The 23,621-nt window shown below is 42.2% G+C and overlaps 1 protein-coding gene across 1 annotated transcript in view; it reads left to right on the forward strand.

The window, feature by feature from the left end:
* LOC126418980 (ubiquitin carboxyl-terminal hydrolase 32) overlaps positions 1-23,621 on the forward strand; it is a 245,455-nt gene that overhangs the window by 201,595 nt on the left and 20,239 nt on the right. The window contains exon 29 of the mRNA XM_050086028.1: positions 23,505-23,597. Within this exon, the coding sequence (XP_049941985.1) occupies positions 23,505-23,597 (93 nt within the window). The remainder of the gene's footprint in view (positions 1-23,504; positions 23,598-23,621) is intronic.

Below are 23,621 nucleotides of genomic sequence, written 5' to 3' on the forward strand. Positions count from 1 at the left end.
ACATCGTGAACAGTTTTGCAGTACTGTTTCTTGAGCATGAACCTTTCCTTACATCCATTTTCTTCTTCTCTGGACCTCCAATGCTCCATTTTTGACTTCCATAAAATCCTATACTCCAGGTGTACAATTTCAGGAACTTTGCCATACCATATCAATAGTTCGTATAACTAGAGCTTGTTTTTATTGAGAAAAAACATTTTTTGCCCACACCTAAATCTACATCCATACTCTGCAAGCCACCATACGGTGTATGGCGGAGAGTACCTTGTATCTCTACAAGTCATTCCCTTACTTGTTCCACTTGGAAATGCCTATGTGCTTCCGTATGAGACCCGATTTCCCATATCTTGTCTTCGCGACCTGTACGCAAAATGTATGTTGGTAGCAGTGAAACTGATCTGCAGTTAGTTGTAAATCCTTATTCGAGTTTTCTCAGTAGTGGATCACAAAAAGAATGTCACCTTCCTTCCACAGAAGCATCTACCTAGTACTCGTGTGTCAGTCAGACCTGCCACTAACAAATCTAGCAAAAATTCTCTGAATTGTTTCAGTGTCTTCTTTTAATTAGACATGGATGGGATCCCAAATATTCAAGCAGTGCTCAAGAATATGCAATCTCCTTTATGGGTGTGTTACATATTGATAAAATTCCCGCAACAAACAAGAACCTACCATTTGCCTTCCCTACTACCAGCCTCTTGTGCTCTTTCCATTTCGTATTTCTTTGCAACATAAGGCACAGATATTTAACTGTGCGACTGTGTCAAGCAGCATACCATCAATAGTGTATTGGAAGATAACAATGTTGTTTTTCACACTAATCTTCATTAACTTACATTTTTCTGCATTTACAGCAAGTTGCCAAATAGAAATTCTATCTTAAGTCATCCTGTGTCCTCCACAGTCAGACAATAACAATACTTTCTCGTATAGTACAGTGCCACGAGCAAACATTTGCAGAGTGCGGTTCACCCTATCTGTCGGATTGTTTGTTTGTTTGTGGATAACGAGCAGTCCTATGACACTCTCGTGGGGCATTTCTAATGATACCATCATCTCAGATGAACATTCACTTTTTGGGACAAAGTATTACTTAAAAAGTCGTTGAGGCAATCACATATCTGGGAACCTATTCTGTATGCTTAAATTGTCATTAACATTTTGCAGTGGAGCATGGTGTTAGATGCTTTTGAGAAATCTAGGAATAAGAAACCTGCCTGTCAGCCTTCATCCGTGATTCACAGGAGACTGTATGAGAAAAGGGAAGTAGAGTTTCACATGAGCGATGCTTTCTAAATCTTTGCTGATTTGAGGACAAAAGCTTTTTTCTGCTTCGAGAAAACTTGCATAGTATATGCTTAAGAATTCTGCAGCAAACAAGTGTTAAGGATGTCATTCTTGTGAAACATATTGAGCTCTATTTTCTAACACCCCCCCCCCCCTCCAGTGGGCCCTCAGGGCCGCCCTGCTTCTTCCCCCATGTCTGTGATGGGGCGAAACTGTTTCTTCTGGTACTGCCAAGGTACCTCCTTTGGGAGACCAATCCTCCCAAACTGATGGGGATATCGGAACAACCTCCCCCTCCCCTCCCTACTGCCGGTGCGCCAGACTCTTACTAAGGCTTCTCTTGCGTGGAAAGGGTCCCGTGGAAGTCTACCTTCTAAGGCCTCCTCCAGCGCATCCGTCAATGGCTCAAGGAGCCACGAGTGGCGGATCAAAGAGCTTCCCACTCTTCATCTGAGCCCTGATGCTCTTTCTGAGTCTCCCTCCCAGGTTGCTCCTGAGGAGCAGGAGGAGGAGGAGAAGAAGAAGAAGAAGAAGAAGAATCGGCTGGCTAAGACGGATGAGATACACATTGCCTCTGTGCCCCCTGTTCCTACCAGCTCTGAGTCTGAGGACAATTTTCAGATTTTGGCGTCCCCCGACACCTCAATCTGGCCCCTACCTCACACTGTGGTTCTTGATTCAGGCTCTCCTTCGGTGGCGGTCAATGACCCAGTGGCGTAATATGCCTCCTCGGTCCCTTCACGCCTTTTTCAGTTGCGGACAATGTCATCCTCCAATGGAATATCAGCGATTTTTTTTTTTTCCAGCGCCTTGCTGAGCTCCGACAACTTCTCAGCCTTCACCCTTTCTTCTGCATTACTCTCCAGGAAACTTGGTTTTCACTGTTGCGAACTCCCGCCCTGTGTGGCTATTGGGGTTATTATAAGGGTCGGGCAGCTTATGAGAGGGTATCTGGTGGACAATGTATCTACGTCCTTAACTCTTTACAGTGAGTGTGTGCTTTTTCAAACTACTTTAGAGGCTGTCGCTGTTAGGGTGTGGATGTCGCAGGCTGTTACCATCTGCAGTATCTATCTTCCACTGGATGGTGATGTCCGACAGCATGTATTGGCTGCACTGATGGCCCAACTGCCATCACCTTTTCTGCTACTAGGCAACTTCAACGCCCATAGCCCTTTGTAGGGTGGATTGATGGCAACAGGCCGAGGCACTGTCGTTGAGCAAGTGTTGGCACAGCTCCCTTCTCTTTTAAATAATGGTGCCTCCACAGATTTCAGTGTGGCGCATGGCATGTACTCAGCCATCAACCTTTCGGTTTGCAGCCCTGGTGTTTTACCATTTGTCCAATGGAGTATGCATTACAACTTGTGCAGTTGTGACCACTTTCCAATCTTTCTGTCAGTGCCACAGCATCACTCTCCTGGACGCCTCCCAGATGGGCTTTGAATGAGACTGACTGGGACTCATTCGCCTCCATTGCCACTATTGAGCCTCTTTCTCATGATGCCATTGATTTGGTGGTTCACACGATAACCACCGGCATCGTTTCTGCAGCGGAATCTGCAATTCCCTGTTCTTCCAGGTCCCCTCGGCAGAGGACTGTGCCTTGGTGGTCACCGGAGATCACTGAGGTGATTAGAGATCGCAGGTGGGCCCTCCAATGTCATAAGTGGCACCCATCGCTGGAACACCACCTTACCTTCCAGTGGCTCCATGCCTGAGCCTGACGTCTTATTCACTGAAGGAAGCAAAGTGCTGGGAAAGGTATGTCTCCACTATTGGCATCCGTACCTCTCAATCGCAGGTTTGGGACAAGATTAGGCAACTTTATGAATATCAGACCCCCATCAGTGTACCTGGGCTTTCCCTGAATGGAGCAGTCTGTACTGAATCAGACACGATTGCAAAACTCTTAGCAAAGCATTATGCTCAGAGTTCAGCTTCTACGAATTACCCGCTGGCCTTTTGCTCCCTGAAAGAGCAGTTGGAATGTCAGAGTCTTTCATTCCATATGCACCACCACGAATTGTACAAAGCTCCATTCAGTGAATGGGAATTCCAAAGTGCCCTAGCCGTTTGCCCTGATATGCCTCCCGGGTCAGATCGCATCCACTATCAGATGCTCCAGCACATCCCAGTGGACTGCCAGCGACATCTCCTAGAACTTTTGAACCGTATCTGGGTTGACGGTGTGTTCCCGTCTCAATGGCGGGAAAACGTTATCATACCAGTGTTGAAGCCTGGCAAGAACCCACTGGAGGTGAACATCTAGCGTCCCATTAACGTCACCAACATTCTGTGCAAGCTGCTCAAACCTATGATGATGAGCCGGAGGTTGAGATGGCTACTTGAGTCTAGGGGCCTTCTGGCACCACCTCAGGATGGGTTCCGTAAGGGCCGCTCTGACACTCATAATCTGGTCTGCATCCGTACGGCATTTGTCCGCCATCAGCATCTGGTTGCTATCTTTTTGGACATGTGGAAGGCATAATATACAACATGGGGACATAACATCCTCACCAAGCTTCATGGGTGGTGTCTTAGGAGCCCGCTCCCAATTTTTATTCAAAATTTTCTGTCACTTCGTTCCTTCCACTTTCAAGTTGGTTCCTCCCATAGTTCCTCCCGAGCCCAGGAGAATGGGGTCCCGCAAGGCTCTGTTTTGAGTGTCTGCCTGTTTTTATTTGCTATCAATGGGCTAGCTGCAACTGTGGGAACGTCCGTATTGGCTTCTTTATATGCTGATGACCTTTGCCTGTACTACAGCTCCACTGGAATTGCAGTTGCTGAGGGCAACTACAGGGCACTATCCGCAGGGTGCAGTCTTGGACTGTCATCCACGGCTTCCAGTTCTCGGCTGCCAAGACTTGGTCATGCATTTCTGCCAGCATCACACTGTTCACCCTGAGGTGCAGCTTTATCTTGACAGCAAACCTCTTGCCGTGGTGGAGACGCATCGGCTTTTGAGCTTGCTTTTTGATACCTTATTGACTCGGCTCCCTCATATTCGGCAGCTTAAACAAACTTGCTGGCGCCATCTTAACGCTCTTCGTTGCTTGAGTTACACCAGCTCGGGTGCCGATTGGTCTACCCTTCTAAGACTGTATCAGGCATTGATTCAGTCCCATCTTGAATATGGGAGCCTGGCTTATGGTTCGGCATCGCCTTTCACATTGTGGTTGCTTGACCCCATACTTTACTGCGGGATCTAACTTGCAACTGGTGCTTTCCGCACAGGCCCTGTAAACAGCCTACTTGTGGAGGTTGGTGTCCCTCCATTGCGGATCCGGCGCCAACAACTACTGGCTGCTTATGCTGCACATGTTTGTAGCTTGCCCGGGCGTCCAAATTACTGTCTCCTGTTTCCCAACTTGGTTGTCCATCTTCCAGAACGGCGGCCCCAGTCAGGGTGTACGATCACGGTTCGCATCTGGGCTCTTCTCTCTGGGCTTGAGTTTTTCCCACTCCCACCTCTTTTCTGGGCTCATATATGTATACCCCCACGGTGTGCGCCCCTCCCATGCCTTTGGCTGGATTTGGCACAGGGTCCGACAGACTCAGTCCCTCCTGAAACCCTCCGCCGCCGCTTTGTTTCCATCCTTGCTGAGTTTCACGGCTCTGATGTAGTCTACACCGACGGTTCGATGGTTGCTGGTAAAGTTGGTTAAGCTATTACTCTTGGGGATCATTCTGAACAATACTCATTGGCGGCTGCCTGCAGTGTTTCCACTGCAGAGCTGGTCGCCATATCTCGCGCCGTAGAGTACATCCGCTCCTGCTCAGGTGAGTCCTTTGTCATCTGTAGTGACTCCCTGAGCGGTTTATGAGTTATCGACCAGTGTTTTCGTTGCTCTCATCTGGTGATTGCTATCCAGGAGTCCATCCATACTCTTGGCCGTTGCGGCCGCTCCGTGGTTTTTGTGTGGACCCCGGATCATGTCAGCATCCTGCGTAATGAACATGTTGACAGGCTGGCCAAACAGGCTATCAGTGGAGATTGGCCTTTCGGAATGTGATCTCCAGTCCGTATTGCGGCAGAAAGTCCTAGGTACCTTGGGTGATGAATGGTTCACCCTGCCTTCACCCAACAAACTTCGGGTTATCCAGGAGACTACAGGTGTGTGGGGCTCCTCCATACGAGCCTCTCGCAAGGACTCAGTTGTTCTCTGCTGGCTACGCATTGGCAATACCGGGCTGAAGCAAGGTCATTTATTGTGCCACGAGGACCTGCCTCTATGTTGCTGTGGATCAGCATTGACAGTGGTCAAGATCTTGTTTGACTGTCCATTTTTAAAAGCACTCAGGCAGATGTTTGCGCTGCCTGATATTCTCCCTGCACTTTTAATGGATGACACTTAAGTGGAAGGCTTAGTTTTGAGTTTTATTTGTGCAGGGGGCTTTTGTCGCTCAGTCTGAGGGTTTGCCTCTTTTGTGTGTTGAGTCGTGCCTTTGGCCTTCAGTTTTAGATTGGGGTTTCTAGCGTGTCGCTTGATGGTTGGCTTTTCCTTCTCTCTCTCTCTCTCTCTCTCTCTCTCTCTCTCTCTCTCTCTCCATGGTCAGCCAATCACTGGAACACTCTTTGTGCTTTTAATTCCTCTTTACTGGTCTTTGTGTATGTCGTTCTATGTAATCCCTTGCCTCCATTGCTTGTTTTTCTTCTTTGTGGGTATTTCATGGTCGTGGAATAAGGGACTGATGGCCTTCGCAGTCTGGTCCCTTCAACCCCTACAAACCAACCATCTAGTTTCTTGTGAAGTAATGTGTCCAGCAGACTTTTGACAGTGTTCTTCTCAGGCAACTTCTAATTGAATTGTGTGTCTTTGAAGTTTCATCTCAGTTGTATGAATGTATTTATGATTTCCTGTCAGGAAGATCCATTTTGTAATGATTGATGGAGAGTCATTGAGTAAAACAGAAGCAATATCTGGCACTCCCCAAGGAAGTGTTATATCTCCTCTGCTGTTCCTGATCTTTATAAATGATTTAGGAGACAATCTGAGTGTCTTGTGAAGTCATACGATGGTCAGAATCAACCACAAAATGATTTATAGTGAAATTTCTGCCAGATTATGGTGCAAAAAGTAGCAACTGACTTTATATAATCATAGATTTCAACTTAACAACAACTCGCAGAACTCTAAAGGCTGCAAATTCATATAAATACTTACGGATTACAAGTATGAATAACTATACTGGAATGGCCACATAGATGATGTTGTGGGGACAGCAAACCAAAGACCGTGATTTATTTGCAGAACATGCAACAGGTCTATTAAAGAGGTTTTTTACGCTCTGCTAGTCTGCCCTTTTCTGGAGTATTGCTGTGTGGTGTGCGATCCGCAGCAGGTAGGATTGATGGAGAACACTAAAAAAGTCCAAATAAGTGCAGCTTGTTTTGTATTGCCGCGAAATATGGAGGAGAGTGTGATGGATATGCTTTTGTGATTTGGGATGGCGAGCATTAAAACATAAATGTCTTTCATTACAGCAGGATCTTCCCATAAAATTTGTCGCCAACTTTCTCCTCCAGTGTGAAAATATTTCGTTGGCACCCTACTACATAGGGAGAAATGGTCATCACAATAAAATAAGAGTAATCTTGTAGATTTTAACACAAAAACAAAACTCTAAACACCACAGGTGGGCTTTTGGCAGCCACATTACTAAGATAGCTTGAGAGAATAATCCCTCCGAAATTTCATTAGATAAATTAAATGTTGATAATGGTAACAGCAAAGTCCATGGAAAAATGTCATTATTAAACTTCCTGACAGATTAAAACTGTGCGCTGGACTGAGACTTGAACTCAGGACCTTTCGCAGGAGAGCTTCTGTGAAGTTTGGAAGGCAGAAGTAAAGCTGTGAGGATGGAGCGAGAGTCATGCTTGGGTAACTCAGATGGTAGAGCACTTTCTCGTGAAAGGCAAAGGTCCTGAGTTCGAGTCTAGGTCCGGCACACAGTTGTAACCTGCCAGGAAGTTTCAAGTCAGCGAACACTCCGCTGCAGAGTGAAAATCTCATTCCGAATGTCGTTATTGTCATAAAGAGAAACAGCGGTGATTAAAGGCAGCATTCTCCTCCTGGATCCACAAAACAGATAAAATTTTTGCTGGAACTTTAAAGTCAATCAAAAGACTTTACACCGGAATATCTTTGGTTGAAACAACAACATTTCATGAAGTGACCACAGTACTGAATTTCTGTCAGTATTTTGTGGCTATAGCAAAATCACAGCGCTACTGACTTCAGTAATGGGGATATACACTGTAGAGAAATGTGAATGTTGCTGAACTGCAAAGAGAATGGAAGACATAACAGAAGATAAGAATGTAATGAAAAGAGGGAATGGTGAACTGCAGAGGACTGCCACCTTAATGTTAACATTCAGTTTGCATTTTTCCTGACACAGCATATCAGGCCAAATACATTTAACTGAAGGTCGAATTTTGTTCCCAGTCCAGCGTGATCTTATAAATTTCAAAGATATTCTCACATGGCAGTAGAGTGTAATGTCAAGGTACTTCAGGAAAGGTGCCCACAAAGCAGGATGATTATGCTCAACACCAGACTTCTGTGTAAACTTCTCAGGTAGCGTTTGGAACAACAATTAGCCATTGTTTGTAGAAGGAAAGAAAATTTAGGAAATTAAAGTGGCCATGACAGTTTTGTTTATATGGCCAAAGGAAAGAATATAAATACAGGGTGTTACAAAAAGGTACGGCCAAGCTTTCAGGAAACATTCCTCACACACAAATGAAGAAAAGATGTTATGTGGACATGTGTCCAGAAACGCTTAATTTCCATGTTAGAGCTCATTTTAGTTTCGTCAGTATGTACTGTACTTCCTCGATTCACCGCCAGTTGGCCCAATTGAAGGAAGGTAATGTTGACTTCGGTGCTTGTGTTGAGATGCGACTCATTGCTCTACAGTACTAGCATCAAGCACATCATTACGTAGCATCAACAGATTAGTGTTCATCATGAACGTGGTTTTGCAGTCAGTTCAATGTTTCCAAATGCGGAGTTGGTAGATGCCCATTTGATGTATGGATTAGCACGGGGCAATAGCTGTGTCGTGGTACGTTTGTATCGAGACAGATTTCCAGAACGAAGGTGTCCCGACAGGAAGACGTTTGAAGAAATTGATCGGCGTCTTAGGGAGCACGGAACATTCCAGCCTATGACTCGCGACTGGGGAAGACCTAGAATGACAAGGACACCTGCAATGGACGAGGCAATTCTTCGTGCAGTTGACGATAACCCTAAATTTAGCGTCAGAGAAGTTGCTGCTGTACAAGGTAACGTTGACCACGTCACTGTATGGAGAGTGCTACGGGAGAACCAGTTGTTTCCGTACCATGTATAGCGTGTGCAGGCACTATCAGCAGCTGATTGGCCTCCACGGGTACATTTCTGCGAATGGTTCGTCCAACAATGTGTCAATCCTCATTTCAGTGCAAATGTTCTGTTTAGGGATGAGGCTTCATTCCAACGTGATCAAATTATAAATTTTCACAATCAACATGTGTGGGCTGAGGAGAATACGCACGCAATTGTGCAATCATGTCATTGACACAGATTTTCTGTAAACGTTTGGGCAGGCATTGTTGGTGATGTCTTGATTGGGCCCCATGTTCTTCCACCTACGCTAAATGGAGCACGTTATCATGATTTCATACGGGATACTCTTCCTGTGCTGCTAGAACATGTGCCTTTACAAGTACGACACAACATGTGGTTCATGCACGATGGAGCTCCTGCAGATTTCAGTCCAAGTGTTCGTACGCTGTTCGTACAACAGATTCGGTGACCGATGGATTGGTAGAGGCGGACCAGTTCCATGGCTTCCACGATCTCCTGACCTCAACCCTCTTGACTTTCATTTATGGGGGCATTTGAAAGCTATTGTCTACGCAACTCCGGTACCAAATGTGGCGACTCTTGGTGCTCGTATTGTGGACGGCTGCGATACAATACGCCATCCTCCAGGGCTGCATCAGCGCATCAGGGATTCCATGCGACGGAGGGTGGATGCATGTATCCTCGCTAACGAAGGACATTTTGAACATTTCCTCTAACAAAGTGTTTGAAGTCACGCTGGTATGTTCTGTTGCTGCGTGTTTCCATTCCATGATTAATGTGATTTGAAGAGAAGTAATAAAATGAGCTGTAACATGGAAAGTAAGCGTTTCCGTATACATGTCCACATAACATATTTTCTTTCTTTGTGTGCGAGGAATGTTTTCTGAAAGTTTGGCCGTACCTTTTTGTAACACCCTGTATGAAATTGATTTGCATTTTTTAAATCCAGATTGATATCAGCTGTTTGTGATGGATGAAAATTTATGCTGGACCAAGAGACGAGCCTAGATTTCCTGCTTGTTGCGAGAGATTTTCTTACCCCTTCAGCTATCTGAGCATGCCTCTGTGACCAACCCAGACGTTTGTGTGTCATAATGTCCACAACTCTTAATGCTCACACATTTCGTGATTCCCATATAGGGAGGGACAAGTATTTCATCATTGTTGTAGCCCATCAAGGCATGGGTACGTTCTTCGTAGTTACTATGTCTGGCAAGGCAATGCGTGAATGTCTGAAGGTTATTGTATTATGAAGATGCAGACTGTGTAGAAACATACATTGTAACCATCAATAATGTATCCATGCCTCGATGGACTAAAATAACGATTAAAATACTTGACTAACCCTGTGAGCTAATCTTGAAATGTGCAAGTGTAAGAGTTGAGGACTCCGTGATATATGGAAGTTTGGATCAGTTCTGGAAGCATGCTCAGGTAGCCAAAGTGGTTAAAGTGACTGCTTGCAATAGGCGGGAAATCCAGATTCGATCCTGATTTGGTTCAAATTTTCATCTGTCACAAATAACTGATGTCAGTTTGGATTTGCAGAATGAGAATCAATTTCGTAATATTTACTTTAGCTGTAGTCATCAGAACTGCGACTGTTCCTTCGGGAGGGCATTTGAAGATACAGACACGGTATAAACACATAAATTGTAACCATCAATAAAAGAACATAAGGCTGTCCAGTCTTCTGTTGATCAACTTATTTTGTTGCCTGCACTGAGAAAAGCTGTAGTCAAAGTCAGTGCCGTCACGCAAGCACAATCAATGGCGCGAGCATGTGTACATGTACATCTACATGAAACAATGCCCATGGTAATAAGCCTGCAGCTGCTTCTAAAACAGTTCCTTCAGAGGTTGCTACCATGTTGTGAAGATAATCTTCATCCCCAAATCTAGATGCACAGTGTAGGTCAGCCTTATCCAAAGAGCCTGAGTCACAATAAGAAAAGACAAAATCCACACACAGAAACTATTGAAATCCAAAGAAACAACACTCTTAAGGGTTCTTTGAACCATTGTCAGACTATATCTCCCTGTTTCACAATCTAAGAATGGGAAGAATGAGCACTTAAATCTTTTCCCACAAGCTCTGATGTCTCCTTTTTTGTCACACTGATCATTTCTCCCTGTGTAGGTTGGTAACAATAAAATATTTTCACATTCAGAGGAGAAAGTTGGTGATTGAAATTTCATGAAAAGACCTCACCCCAACAACAAACACTTTTGGCTCGCTTATTATATCCATGACATTTTCTCCCCTATCCCGCAATAATGCAAAATGAGCCTTCCTCACATCATTGTCTGTGTGATTGTTCAGATTTAAATTGTTCATTATTGTAATTCCATGATATTTAGTTGAATTGACAGCCTTTAGATTTGTGTGATTTATTGTGTAACTGAAATTTAATGAATTTCTTTTAGCAATTATGTGGATGACCTCACACCTTTCCTTAATCAGAGACAATTGCTGCTTTTTGTGCCATACAGATATCATGTCTGTCACTGAAAGTGATCTTTTGATTACTTTTACTAGACTGTAAATGACAGCATCATCTGCAAACAATCTAATAGGGCAGCTCATATTGTCTCCTAAGTAATTTACATAGATCAGGAACAGCAGAGGGCCTGTAACACTTCCTTGGGGAAGACCACAAATCAATTCTGTTGTACTCAATGATTTCCATTGGTCACTACGTACTGTGACCTTACTGATATGAAATTATGAATTCAGGTGCACAACTGAGGCAATAACAGATAGGCATGCAATCTGATCAGAAGTCAGAATAGTTCAAAAGCCTTGTGGAAATCTAGAAATATGGAGTCAGTTTGCTGTCAGTAGCACTCGTTACTTCATATGAGAAAGGAGCTAGTTGTCAAACAATGGAAAGGCAAGCGTGTTATGTTTCACAGGAACAATATTTTCTGAATTCGCACTGACCGTGTGTCGGTAAACCTGTTACCTTCAAGGTAATTCATAATGTTCAAATATAATGTGTGTTCCAAAATCCAAATGCAAATCAGCAGCAATGGTATGGATCTGTAATTCATCATATTACTCCTATTTCCTTTCTTTTGGTATGACTGGTGCAACTTCACAGTCTTTTGGCTTGGATATTTCATGGAGCAAATACTTGTGTATGATTGCCAATTATGGGGATATCAAATCAGCATACTCTGAAAGGAATCTACATGGTATGCAAAGGGTGATCCCAAAAGTAAGATCTCCAATTTTTTAAAAAAAATATAAACAAAAATTTGTGTACTGTAAATTGTACATATTTTTGAAGCTTGAACATTTGACTTTTTTCCCCTGCATAATCATCGTTTTGATCAGTGCATTTTTGTAAGCACTGTAGCAGTTTTGTATGCCCATATCATACCAGCCCGTTGCCATGCTGTTGAAGAAGCATCAGACCTCATCTTTCACCTCGTTATTGTCACTGAAGTGTCTTCTGGCCATGTTTTCTTTGAATTTGGGAAACATGTGGTAGTCACTGGGCACTAAGTCTGGACCAGCGTATTGGTAAGTGATGACGTCCCATCCAAACTGTTACAGAAGATTCACAGTTTGGCGGGTGAGCACTGTCATGGAGCAGGCTTGTGCCCTTGCTCAACATTCCTCTTCTTCTGTTCTGAATTGCCAGTCTGTTTTTTTTTTATAATGCCTAACAGTGTGTGTTGGCATTTCTTGTTGTCCTAGGAACCATGAAATTGACACACAATATCACACAAAATCCCCTTTGATCCCAAAACACAGTTGCCATGACCTTACCATCAGACTGTGTGCTTTTTTTTAAATTTTTGCAGCGTGGGTGGATCAGAATGCTGCCACTAAATTGGTTGGTGTTTGGTCTCAGGTGTGAAGTCGAAGGCTCAGGTTTCATCACTTATTACTATTGACTCCAAAAGGTTGTCCTTTTAATCTGCATAACATTGAAGAAATTGACAGGAAATTTTCAAGCGTTGCCCTTTGTGGTTTTCTGGCAGCATTCTTGGGACCGCTGTGTGCACACCTTCCAAAACTTCAGTACTTCAGATGAAGTCCGGTGAATGGTGCTTTGAGAAACCTCAGGAGCAACATTGCAGAGCTCATTGAGAGCGATCAGCTAATCATGGTGCACAATTTGTTCAACCTTTGAAATTGTCTCTTCGGGAATTGACAGGCTGCTGCTGCTTTTCTTCATCATGAATTTCACTATGACCACCTGCGAACTCTCTACACCACTGGCAGAAATTTTTGACATCCATACACGACTCTCCATACACTTCCATCAACTGTCTATGAAAGTCAGTTGGTTTAATGTCTTTTGCACTCAAAAACTGAATAACTACATGAACTTCACTTCTGGTGTTAGGGGCTATTGGAAGCTTGGAGTGGAGGGGACAAGGGAAAAACCAGTGTAGCCAACAGCCATACAAACAGTTTCCCTGCAGCCCCAGCACTTTGGAGGCCTTACTTTTGGTATTACCCTCATACTATATGGGCCAAAAGAGATGATCCCTCTCCGCTCTGTCATCAGTCTTCTGACTTGTTTGATGCAGCCTGTGACTAATTCCTCTCCTGTGCCAACTTTTTCATCTCAGATTAGCAATTGCAACCTACGTCCTCAATTATTTGTTGGATGTGTTCCAATCTCTCTTTTCTTATACAGTTTTTATCCTCTACAGCATCCTCTAGTACCATGGAAGTTATTCCTGACGTCTTAACACATCCTATCGTCCTGTCCCTTCTTCTTTAAAGTGTTTTTCATGTATTCCTTTCCTCCCAAATTCTGTGGAGAACCTCCTCATTCCTTACTCTGTCAGTTCACCTAATTTTCAACATTCTTCTATAGCACCACATCTCAGACACTTCAGTTCTCTTCTGTTCTGGTTTTCCCAACTGATTTTTGCTGCTGTACAATGCTCTGGTCCAGACATACATTCTCAGAAATATCTTCCTCAAATTAAGACCTATGTTTCATACTAGCAGACTCCCCTTGTCCAAGAATGCCCCTCTTTCCAGTGATAATCTGCCTTTTATGTCCTCCTTGTTCTATACATCATGGGTTACTTTGCTGCCTAGGTAGCAGAACTCCTGAACTTCGTCTAGTTCATCATCCCCAGTTCTGAAGTTAAAGTTTCTCACTGTTCTCATAACTGCTACTTCTCGTTACATTTTTCTTTCCTCAATTTACTCTCAAACCATATTTTATACTCATTAGACTGTTCATTCCATTCAACACATCCTGTAATTCTTTTTCACTTTCACTCGGGATAGCAGTGTCTTCAGCAAATCTCATCATTGATATCCTTCCTTTCACCCTGAATTTTGCTCCCAATCTTGAACCCTACTTTCATTCCCTCATTGCTTCTTCAATGTACAAACTGAATAGTAGGGGCAAAAGACTGCATTTCTGTATCACACACTTTCTAATGCCAGAACTTCGTTCTTGCTCTTTCCCTATTATTGTTGCCTCTTGGCTTTGGTACATATTGTATATTAGCCATCTTTCCCTTCAGCTTACCCCTGTTTTTCTTTGAATTTTGAACATCTTGCACCATTTGACACTGTTGAACGCTTCTTCCAGGACGCCAAATCCTATGAATGTCTTGATTTTTCTTAAGTCTTGCTTCCATTATCACTCGCAATGTCAGAACTGCCTCTCTACTGTCTTTACCTTTCTTAAAGTGAAACTGAGTTTTGCCTAACACACCCTAAATTTTCTTTTCCATTCTTCTGTATATTATTCTTGTCAGCGAATTGGATGTTTGAGCTGTTAAGTTGATTTTGTGATAATGCTCGTGTTTGTCAGTTCTTGCAATCATCTGATTGTGTGGATGATATGTTTCCAAAAGGCTGATAGTATATAGTCTGTCTCATACATTATGCACACTGATGTGAATAGTGTTTTTTTGCCCCTTTTCCCAATGATTTTAGAACTTATGATGGGATCATACCCATCCTTTCCACCTTATTTGATCATAAGTCATCTAAAGCTCTTGTAAATTCTGATTCTAATATTGGCTCCCCTGTATCTTTTCTGTTACTCCTGTTTCTTCTTCCATCACTTCATCAGACAAGTCCTCTCCCTCATAGAGGCCTTCAGTGCACTCTTTTCACCTATCTGCTCTCTCTCCTCTATATGTAGCAATGGAATTACCATTGCATTCTTGATACTACCGCGCCTGCTTTTAATTTCACTGAAGGCTGTTTTGTCTTTTCCATATGCCAAGTCAGTCAGTCCAACAATCATTCTTCTTTGATTTTTTCACATTTTTCATACATCTATTTTACCATAGCTTCTTTACACTTCCTATTTATTTATTTCCTAAGTGACTTGTATCTCTGTATTCCTGAATTTTTCTGCTCATTTTCATAGTCCCTTCTTTTGTTGGTCAACTGAAGTATTTCTTGTATCATCCACAGTTTCTTCGCAGTTACCTTTCTTGTACCTACATTTTTCTTTCAAACTTCTGTGAGTGCTCTTTTTAAGAGACATCCATTTCTCTTCAACTTAATTGCTTCCTAAGCTATTCATTATCACAGTATCTGTAGCGTCAGAGAAATTCAGGAAGATCATGTATCACACATCTTTATACATGGATTCTTTCTGACTAGTCTCCTAAACTACAGCCTACTCCTCGTCATTACTAAATTGTGATCTGAGTCTATATCTGCTCGTGGGTATGCCTTGCAATCCAATATCTGATTTCAGAATCTCTAACTGACCATGATGTGTAATCTAACTGGAATCTTCCCAGATGTCCCAACCTTTTCCAAGTGTACCTCCTCCCCTTGTGATTCTTCAACTAAGTATTTGCTTTTAATAACTGATATTTGTGGCGGAACTCGGCCTTTCCCCTCTCTTGTTCGTATTGCCAAGCCCATGTTCCCCTGTAACAATATCTTTGTACTTCCTCCCCTAAAATCGTGTTCCCATCGCCCATGACAAATTAGATTTTATTCAGTGCTTTGCTAAAATGAGGATATCTACTTATAAGTTACTCATGTTGACAGCTGTTCTTGATTTGAATTCTGGAATATGTTCTTTGGTGAAGTAGTTTCAGAAAACTGTGTTTAGTCAGGTTTCGAGATAGTTTCGCCGTGGTAGCCATTAAAAGCATCTCACATTGAAGTCCGCTCTGATTCAGTTAAATTCCATTATCCTTGCTTCACTTTTGTTAATAGCCATGTTATAACCTCTTTTCATTATCCTATCTGCAGTCCAACTGATCTTCCAACTCCTTTGTCGTCTCTGAAGAATTACAGTGTTATTGGCAAACTTCAAAGTTTTCATTTCTTCTTGGTGAAATTTAATTCCCTTTCCCAATTTGTCCTCTGTTTCCTTCACCGCTTGCTTGGTGTTACAGGTTGAATATCATTGGTGATGTATTACTATCTTGTCTCACTCCCTTCTTCAACCACAGCTTCACTTTCACATCCTTCAGTTTTTGTATTTTATCCTTACAACCTTCAAATTTTCAGTAATATACTACATCAACACTGTTAGAAAGCTTTCTCTAATTCTACAAATTCTATAAGCTTAGGGTTTTCTTTCTTTAAACTATCTTTATGATTAATTGTAGAGTCAGTATTGCCTTACATAGTTCTCTGAAACCCAAACTGTTCTTTCCCAAGGTCAGCTTCAAACAGTTGTTCCATTCTCGTGTACATATTTTTGCCAGTCTTTTACAAATAGGAACTATTAAGCTAATGGTTTTGTAATATTGACACTTGTTAGTCCTTGCGTTTTTTGGAATTGGAATTATTGCCTTCTTGTAGTCTGAAGGTATTTTGTTCTCTCATATATCTTACATATGAGATACAATAGTTTTCTCATGATATGTTCTCCTAAAAGCTCAATATTTCCACGTGAATGTTTCAACACCAGGTGCTTTATTTCGATTTTGGTCTTCCAGTTCTCTTTCAGTTCTTCTCATGGTATCGTATCTCGTATATCATCTACTTCCACTTCCCTTGTACTTAGTGAGGTGGTGCAGTGGTTACCATACTGGACTTGCATTAGGGAGGATGATGGTTCAAACCTGTGTCCAGCCACCATTATTTATGTCTTCTGTGATTTTCCTAAATTCCTTCAGGCAAATGCTGCAATGGTCCCTTTGAAAGGCCACAGCCAACTTCCTTTCCTTTTCTGTCCTTATCTAATCTGATGACCTCACTGTTGGCCCCCCCCCCCCCCCCAACCATCCAGCCAACCAACCAACTATCGCTTCCTTTTCCATAATGTTATCTTGAAGTTGGTTTCAACAATATGGAAAGGATAGATTGCTGCCCACCAAGGTGTGTCACAGACAAGCACACTGAAGGGGGTGGCGGAGAGGAGAGGAGGGGGGTGGGGTGTTGTTGTTGTTGTGGTCTTCAGTCCTGAGACTGGTTTGATGCAGCTCTCCATGCTACTCTGTCCTGTGCAAGCTTCATCATCTCCCAGTACCTACTGCAACCTACATCCTTCTGAATCTGCTTAGTGTATTCATCTCTTGGTCTCCCTCTACGATTTTTATCCTCCACACTGCCCTCCAATACTAAATTGGTGATCTCTTGATGCCTCAAAACATGTCCTACCAACCGATCCCTTCTTCTAGTCAAGTTGTGCCCCCCAATCCTATTCAATACCTCCTCATTAGTTACGTGATCTACCCACCTTACCTTCAGCATTCTTCTGTAGCACCACATTTCGAAAGCTTCTATTCTCTTCTTGTCCAAACTAGTTATCGTCCATGTTTCACTTCCATACATGGCTACACTCCATACAAATACTTTCAGAAACGACTTCCTGCCACTTAAGTCTATACTCGATGTTAACAAATTTCTCTTCTTCAGAAACGATTTCCTTGCCATTGCCAGTCTACATTTTATATCCTCTCTACTTCGACCATCATCAGTTATTTTACTCCCTAAATAGCAAAACTCCTTTACTACTTTAAGTGTCTCATTTCCTAAGCTAATTCCCTCAGCATCACCCGATTTAATTTGACTACATTCCATATTCCTCGTTTTGCTTTTTTTGATGTTCATCTTATATCCTCCTTTCAAGACACTGTCCATTCCGTTCAACTGTTCTTCCAAGTCCTTTGCTGTCTCTGACAGAATTACAATGTCATCGGTGAACCTCGAAGTTTTTATTTCTTCCTCATGAATTTTAATACCTACTCCGAATTTTTCTTTTGTTTCCTTTACTGCTTGCTCAATATACAGATTGAATAACGTCGGGGAGAGGCTACAACCCTGTCTCACTCCTTTCCCAACCACTGCTTCCCTTTCATGCCCCTAGACTCTTATAACTGCCATCTGGTTTCTGTACAAATTGTAAATAGCCTTTCGCTCCCTGTATTTTACCCCTGCCACCTTCAGAATTTGAAAGAGAGTATTTCAGTTAACATTGTCAAAAGCTTTCTCTAAGTCTACAAATGCTAGAAACGTAGGTTTGCCTTTTCTTAATCTTTCTTCTAAGATAAGTTGTAAGGTTAGTATTGCCTCACGTGTTCCAACATTTCTACGGAATCCAAACTCATCTTCCCCGAGGTCTGCTTCTACCAGTTTTTCCATTCGTCTGTAAAGAATTTGCGTTAGTATTTTGCAGCTGTGACTTATTAAACTGATAGTTCGGTAATTTTCACATCTGTCAACACCTGCTTTCTTTGGGATTGGAATTACTATATTCTTCTTGAAGTCTGAGGGTATTTCGCCTGTCTCATACACCTTGCTCACCAGATGGTATAGTTTTGTCATGACTGGCTCTCCCAAAGCCACCAGTAGTTCTAATGGAATGTTGTCTACTCCCGGGGCCTTGTTTCGACTCAGGTCTTTCAGTGCTCTGTCAAACTCTTCACGCAGTATCATATCTCCCATTTCATCTTCATCTACATCCTCTTCCATTTCCATAATATTGTCCTCAAGTACATCGCCCTTGTATAAACCGTCTATATACTCCTTCCACCTTTCTGCCTTCCCTTCTTTGCTTAGAACTGGGTTGCCATCTGAGCTCTTGATATTCATACAAGTGGTTCTCTTCTCTCCAAAGGTCTCTTTAATTTTCCTGTAGGCAGTATCTATCTGACCCCTAGTGAGACAAGCCTCTACATCCTTACATTTGTCCTCTAGCCATCCCTGCTTAGCCATTTTGCACTTCCTGTCGATCTCATTTTTGAGACATTTGTATTCCTTTTTGCCTGCTTCATTCACTGCATTTTTATATTTTCTCCTTTCATCAATTAAATTAAATATTTCTTCTGTTATCCAAGGATTTCTATTAGCCCTCGTCTTTTTACCTACTTGATCGTCTGCTGCCTTCACTACTTCATACCTCAAAGCTACCCATTCTTCTTCTACTGTATTTCTTTCCCCCATTCCTGTCAATTGTTCCCTTACGCTCTCCCTGAAACTCTGTACAACCTCTGGTTCTTTCAGTTTATCCAGGTCCCATCTCATTAAATTCCCACCTTTCTTCAGTTTCTTCAGTTTCAATCTGCAGTTCATAACCAATAGATTGTGGTCAGAATCCACATCTGCCCCTGGAAATGTCTTACAATTTAAAACCTGGTTCCTAAGTCTCTGTCTTACCATTATATAATCTATCTGATACCTTTTAGTATCTCCAGGATTCTTCCAGATATACAACCTTCTTTTATAATTCTTGAACCAAGTGTTAGCTATGATTAAGTTATGCTCTGTGCAAAATTCTACAAGGCGGCTTCCTCTTTCATTTTTTCCCCTCAATCCATACTCACCTACTATGTTTCCTTCTCTCCCTTTTCCTACTGACGAATTCCAGTCACCCATGACTATTAAATTTTCGTCTCCCTTCACTACCTGAATAATTTCTTTTATCTCGTCATAGATTTCATCAATTTCCTCATCATCTGCAGAGCTAGTTGGCATATAAACTTGTACTACTGTAGTAGGCATGGGCTTTGTGTCTATCTTGGCCACAATAATGCGTTCACTATGCTGTTTGTAGTAGCTAACCCGCACTCCTATTTTTTTTTATTCATTATTAAACCTACCCCTGCATTACCTCTATTTGATTTTGTATTTATAACCCTGTAATCACCTGACCAAAAGTCTTGTTCCTCCTGCCACCGAACTTCACTAATTCCCACTATGTCTAACTTTAACCTATCCATTTCCCTTTTTAAATTTTCTAACCTACCTGCCCGATTAAGGGATCTGACATTACACGCTCCGATCCGTAGAACACCAGTTTTCTTTCTCCTGATAACGACGTCCTCTTGAGTAGTCTCCACCCGGAGATCCGAATGGGGGACTATTTTACCTCCGGAATATTTTACCCGAGAGGACGCCATCATCATTTAATCATACAGTAAAGCTGCATGGCCTCGGGAAAAATTATGGCTGTAGTTTCCCCTTGCTTTCAGCCGTTCACAGTACCAGCACAGCAAGGCCGTTTTGGGTAATGTTACAAGGCCAGATCAGTCAATCATCCGGACTGTTGCCCCTGCAACTACTGAAAAGGCTGCTGCCCCTCTTCAGGAACCACGTTTGTCTGGGCTCTCAACAGATACCCCTCCGTTGTGGTTGCACCTATGGTACGGCCATCTGTATCGCTGAGGCACGCAAGCCTCCCCACCAACGGCAAGGTCCATGGTTCATTGGGGGTGGGGGGTGAGCTAGAAATGTTCAGCTTTTGGGATCATCCTTCATCAGAAGTAACACACACACACACACACACACACACACACACACACACACAGAGCAGGCTACTACCTTCTCCAGATGTTTTTTCTGCAATTCAATGCCTTCTATATATGTAGCTATGGGTAGCATTCTATCCTTTCTATATTTTTGTTGTTGTTCCATCCTGCACCTTCTTATGTATTCCTTCCATGTTTCAGCTTCCCTTCTTTGCCTAGTGCTGGTTGCCATCTGATTTCTTAGTATTTGTACAGGAGCATGTTTTCCCTCCAAATGTTGTCAATTTTCCGTAGACAGTGTCTGTGTTTCCCCTAGTTGTTTGTGATTCTACAGCTTTAATTTCTCTTCAGGCAGTTTCTGTTTTGCTTTTTTGTGCCATTCCTGTTTTGCCATTTTGCATTTTCTATCAATCTCATTTTTTATATATCTGCATTTCCTCTTGTCTGCTTTATTTGTTGCAGTTTTGTACAGGGTGACAATTATTGAAATAAAATGGTCATAACTTCTGAACGGTTTGCGTTAGGAGGTTCAAACTACATAGTTGGCCATGGCCCATGATGGGAATTAGTATGCACATGCATGGTTTGGTTTAGCAACGAAGCCCACTTTCATTTGGATGGGTTCATCAATAAGCAAAATTGGCGCTTATGGGGGACTGAGAGGCCACATTTTGTGATTGAGAAGTCTCTTCACCCTCAGTGGCTGACTATGAGGTGTGCAATGGCCAGTCATTGAATAATCAATGCAATATTCCTTGATAGCATGGTGACTACCAAATGGTACATGAAGATTTTGGAAGAAGATTTCATCCTCATTATCCATAGTGACCCTGGTTTTGACAAAATGTGGTTCATGCAAGATGTAGCTCGACCCTATTGAAGCAGGAGAGTGTATGACGTCCTGGAGGAGCACTTTGGGGACCACATTCTGACTCTGGGGTACTCAGAGGCCACTGGCATGGTCCTTGATTGGCCACCATTTACTCCGGATCTGAACACATGCAACTCATCTTGTGGAGCTACATTAAAGACAAGGTTTGTAGCAATAACCCGAAAACCATTGCTGACCAGAAAACAGTCATCTGGAGTTCATCAACTGCATCGATGTTCTGACACTTCAATGGGTCATGCAGAATTTCACTATTTGTCTGCGCCACATCATTGCCATTGTGGCAGGCATATCAAACATGTTCATAACCTAAATCCAAATATCTGTAATGATGTTTACATGTTGAATAAAGCTTGTGCATGCCATAGTTTGTCACTAATTTACATTTTTTTCATATAATTCAGTAACTGTATTTTCTCCTCCTTCCAACTCCAATGTCTCATTTGTTATTCTAGGGTTTCTACCAGGCCTATTTGACTCTTGCTGCGTTCATAATTTTCTCTCTCAAAGCTATGCAGTCATCTTGTGCGATATTCCTTTTCCCTTTCTTCAGTTAATCATTGCCTGATGCTCCATTTGAAACTCTTGGACACTTCTTATTCTGTCATTTTATCCAGGTCCACCACCTAGAAGTCTAATTTTTATGCTTTTTCTTCAGTTTCAATCTGCAGTTCATAACCAAAGGAATTGTATCCAGAATCCACATCCAACTCTGGAAATATTTTTCTGTTTAAAATCTGGCTTCAAAATATGTGTCTTATCACTATAAAATGTATCTGAAACCTTACGGTGTCTCCAAGCATCCTTGACATATACAGCCTTCTTTCACAATTTTTAAAACAAGTCCTAGCAACAATTAATTTGTGCTCTGTGCAAAATTCTACTAGGTGGCTTACTGTTACAGTCCTTTCCTCCAGTTTATGTACGCCTGCTCTTTTTTCCTTTTCACATTTTTGTAAGCCTGCTATTGAAGTCCCGTCCCCATCAGAGCTATACTTTTGTCTTCCTTAACTACCTGATTAATTTCTTTTATCTCATCATACCCTATTTCAGTCTCATCATCATCTGTGGAGCTAGTAGGCATATAAACCTGTACTACTGTGGTGGGTTTTGGCTTTGTCTCTGTCTTGGCTATGAAATTGTGTTGACAGTGCTGTGCTGTTCATGTTAGCTCACTCACATTCCTATTTTCTTACTCATCATTAGATCTACTCCTGCATTACTACTTTCTGATGTTGTGTTTGTAACTGTGTACTCCCCTGTCAGAACTTTGTTCTTCCTGCCATTGTACTTCACTGATTTCCTTAGCCCACCCATTTCTCTTTTTAAATTCTCTAACATATCTGTCTGATTATGGGATGTAACCTTCCTCACTCTGACCTGTAGAATGCCAGACTGTTTTTCTTGATAATAAGATCCATGTGAATAGTTCCCACTCGGAGAACCACAATATTTCACCTTCATAATATTTTGTCCTTCCCTGCCATCGGGGAAATATAATGGCTGTAGTTTGTTCTTGCTTTCAGCCTTTTGCAACACCAACAGAGTGAGATCATTGTGGCTAATGTTAAAGCGCCAGATCAGTCTATTAACCAGACTTATTAAGTAATAGAACACAGTGTGCTGTCCTCAACGGCGAGTGTTCATTGGAGACAGGGGTAACATCAGGAGTGCCCCAGGAATGTGCCGTAGGACCGTTGCTATTTTCTATACACATAGATGATCTGCAGGAAGGTGTCGAAGAAAAGTGACTGAAGGTTGAAAAAAGACGAAAGAGTCAAAATTTCTAGTCAGGGTGATCAATGGCAGCTGGCTCAAATGTAGAACAATGTAAGTTAATGTGGATGAGTACAAAAAACAAACCTGTAATGTTTGGATGCAGCATTAGTAGTGTCCTACTTGTCACAGTCATGTCGTTTAAAAATCTGGGTGTAACGTTGCGAAGCAATATCACATGTAAATAGCATGTGAGGACTGTGGTAGGGAAGGCGAATGGCCGAATGGCACGCACAGATGCTGTGAGTTTTTTGCAAGTTCTGTTTGTTTCATATTCCAAGTTTTAATAATATTGATGACTGTCTTTTATCTTATGCCACTGTTTGTGATTGTGTAATATTGTCAATTAAGCCATAAAGATGTACCTAGCCAAAGGACTGAAGTTATTGACTGCAGGTCAGACAGCAAAATGTTGTCAAGTTAGTTTTTTTTTTTTTTTTTTTCAACAGTGCTGTAACAAGATTTATTTTGTATATGCATTTTTTAATTTCAGTACATTTGACCGTAAAATTAACTTTTTCTTCTTCTAGTCACATTCAGGCATCCTAGGAGGTGGCCATTATGTGTCATATGCGTGCAATCCAAATGGACGGTGGTACTGCTACAATGACAGCAGTTGTAAGGTAAGTCACTAATATCTACTATTT

Source organism: Schistocerca serialis, chromosome 9, assembly GCF_023864345.2.
Source record: "Schistocerca serialis cubense isolate TAMUIC-IGC-003099 chromosome 9, iqSchSeri2.2, whole genome shotgun sequence".
Lineage (NCBI taxonomy): Eukaryota > Metazoa > Arthropoda > Insecta > Orthoptera > Acrididae > Schistocerca > Schistocerca serialis.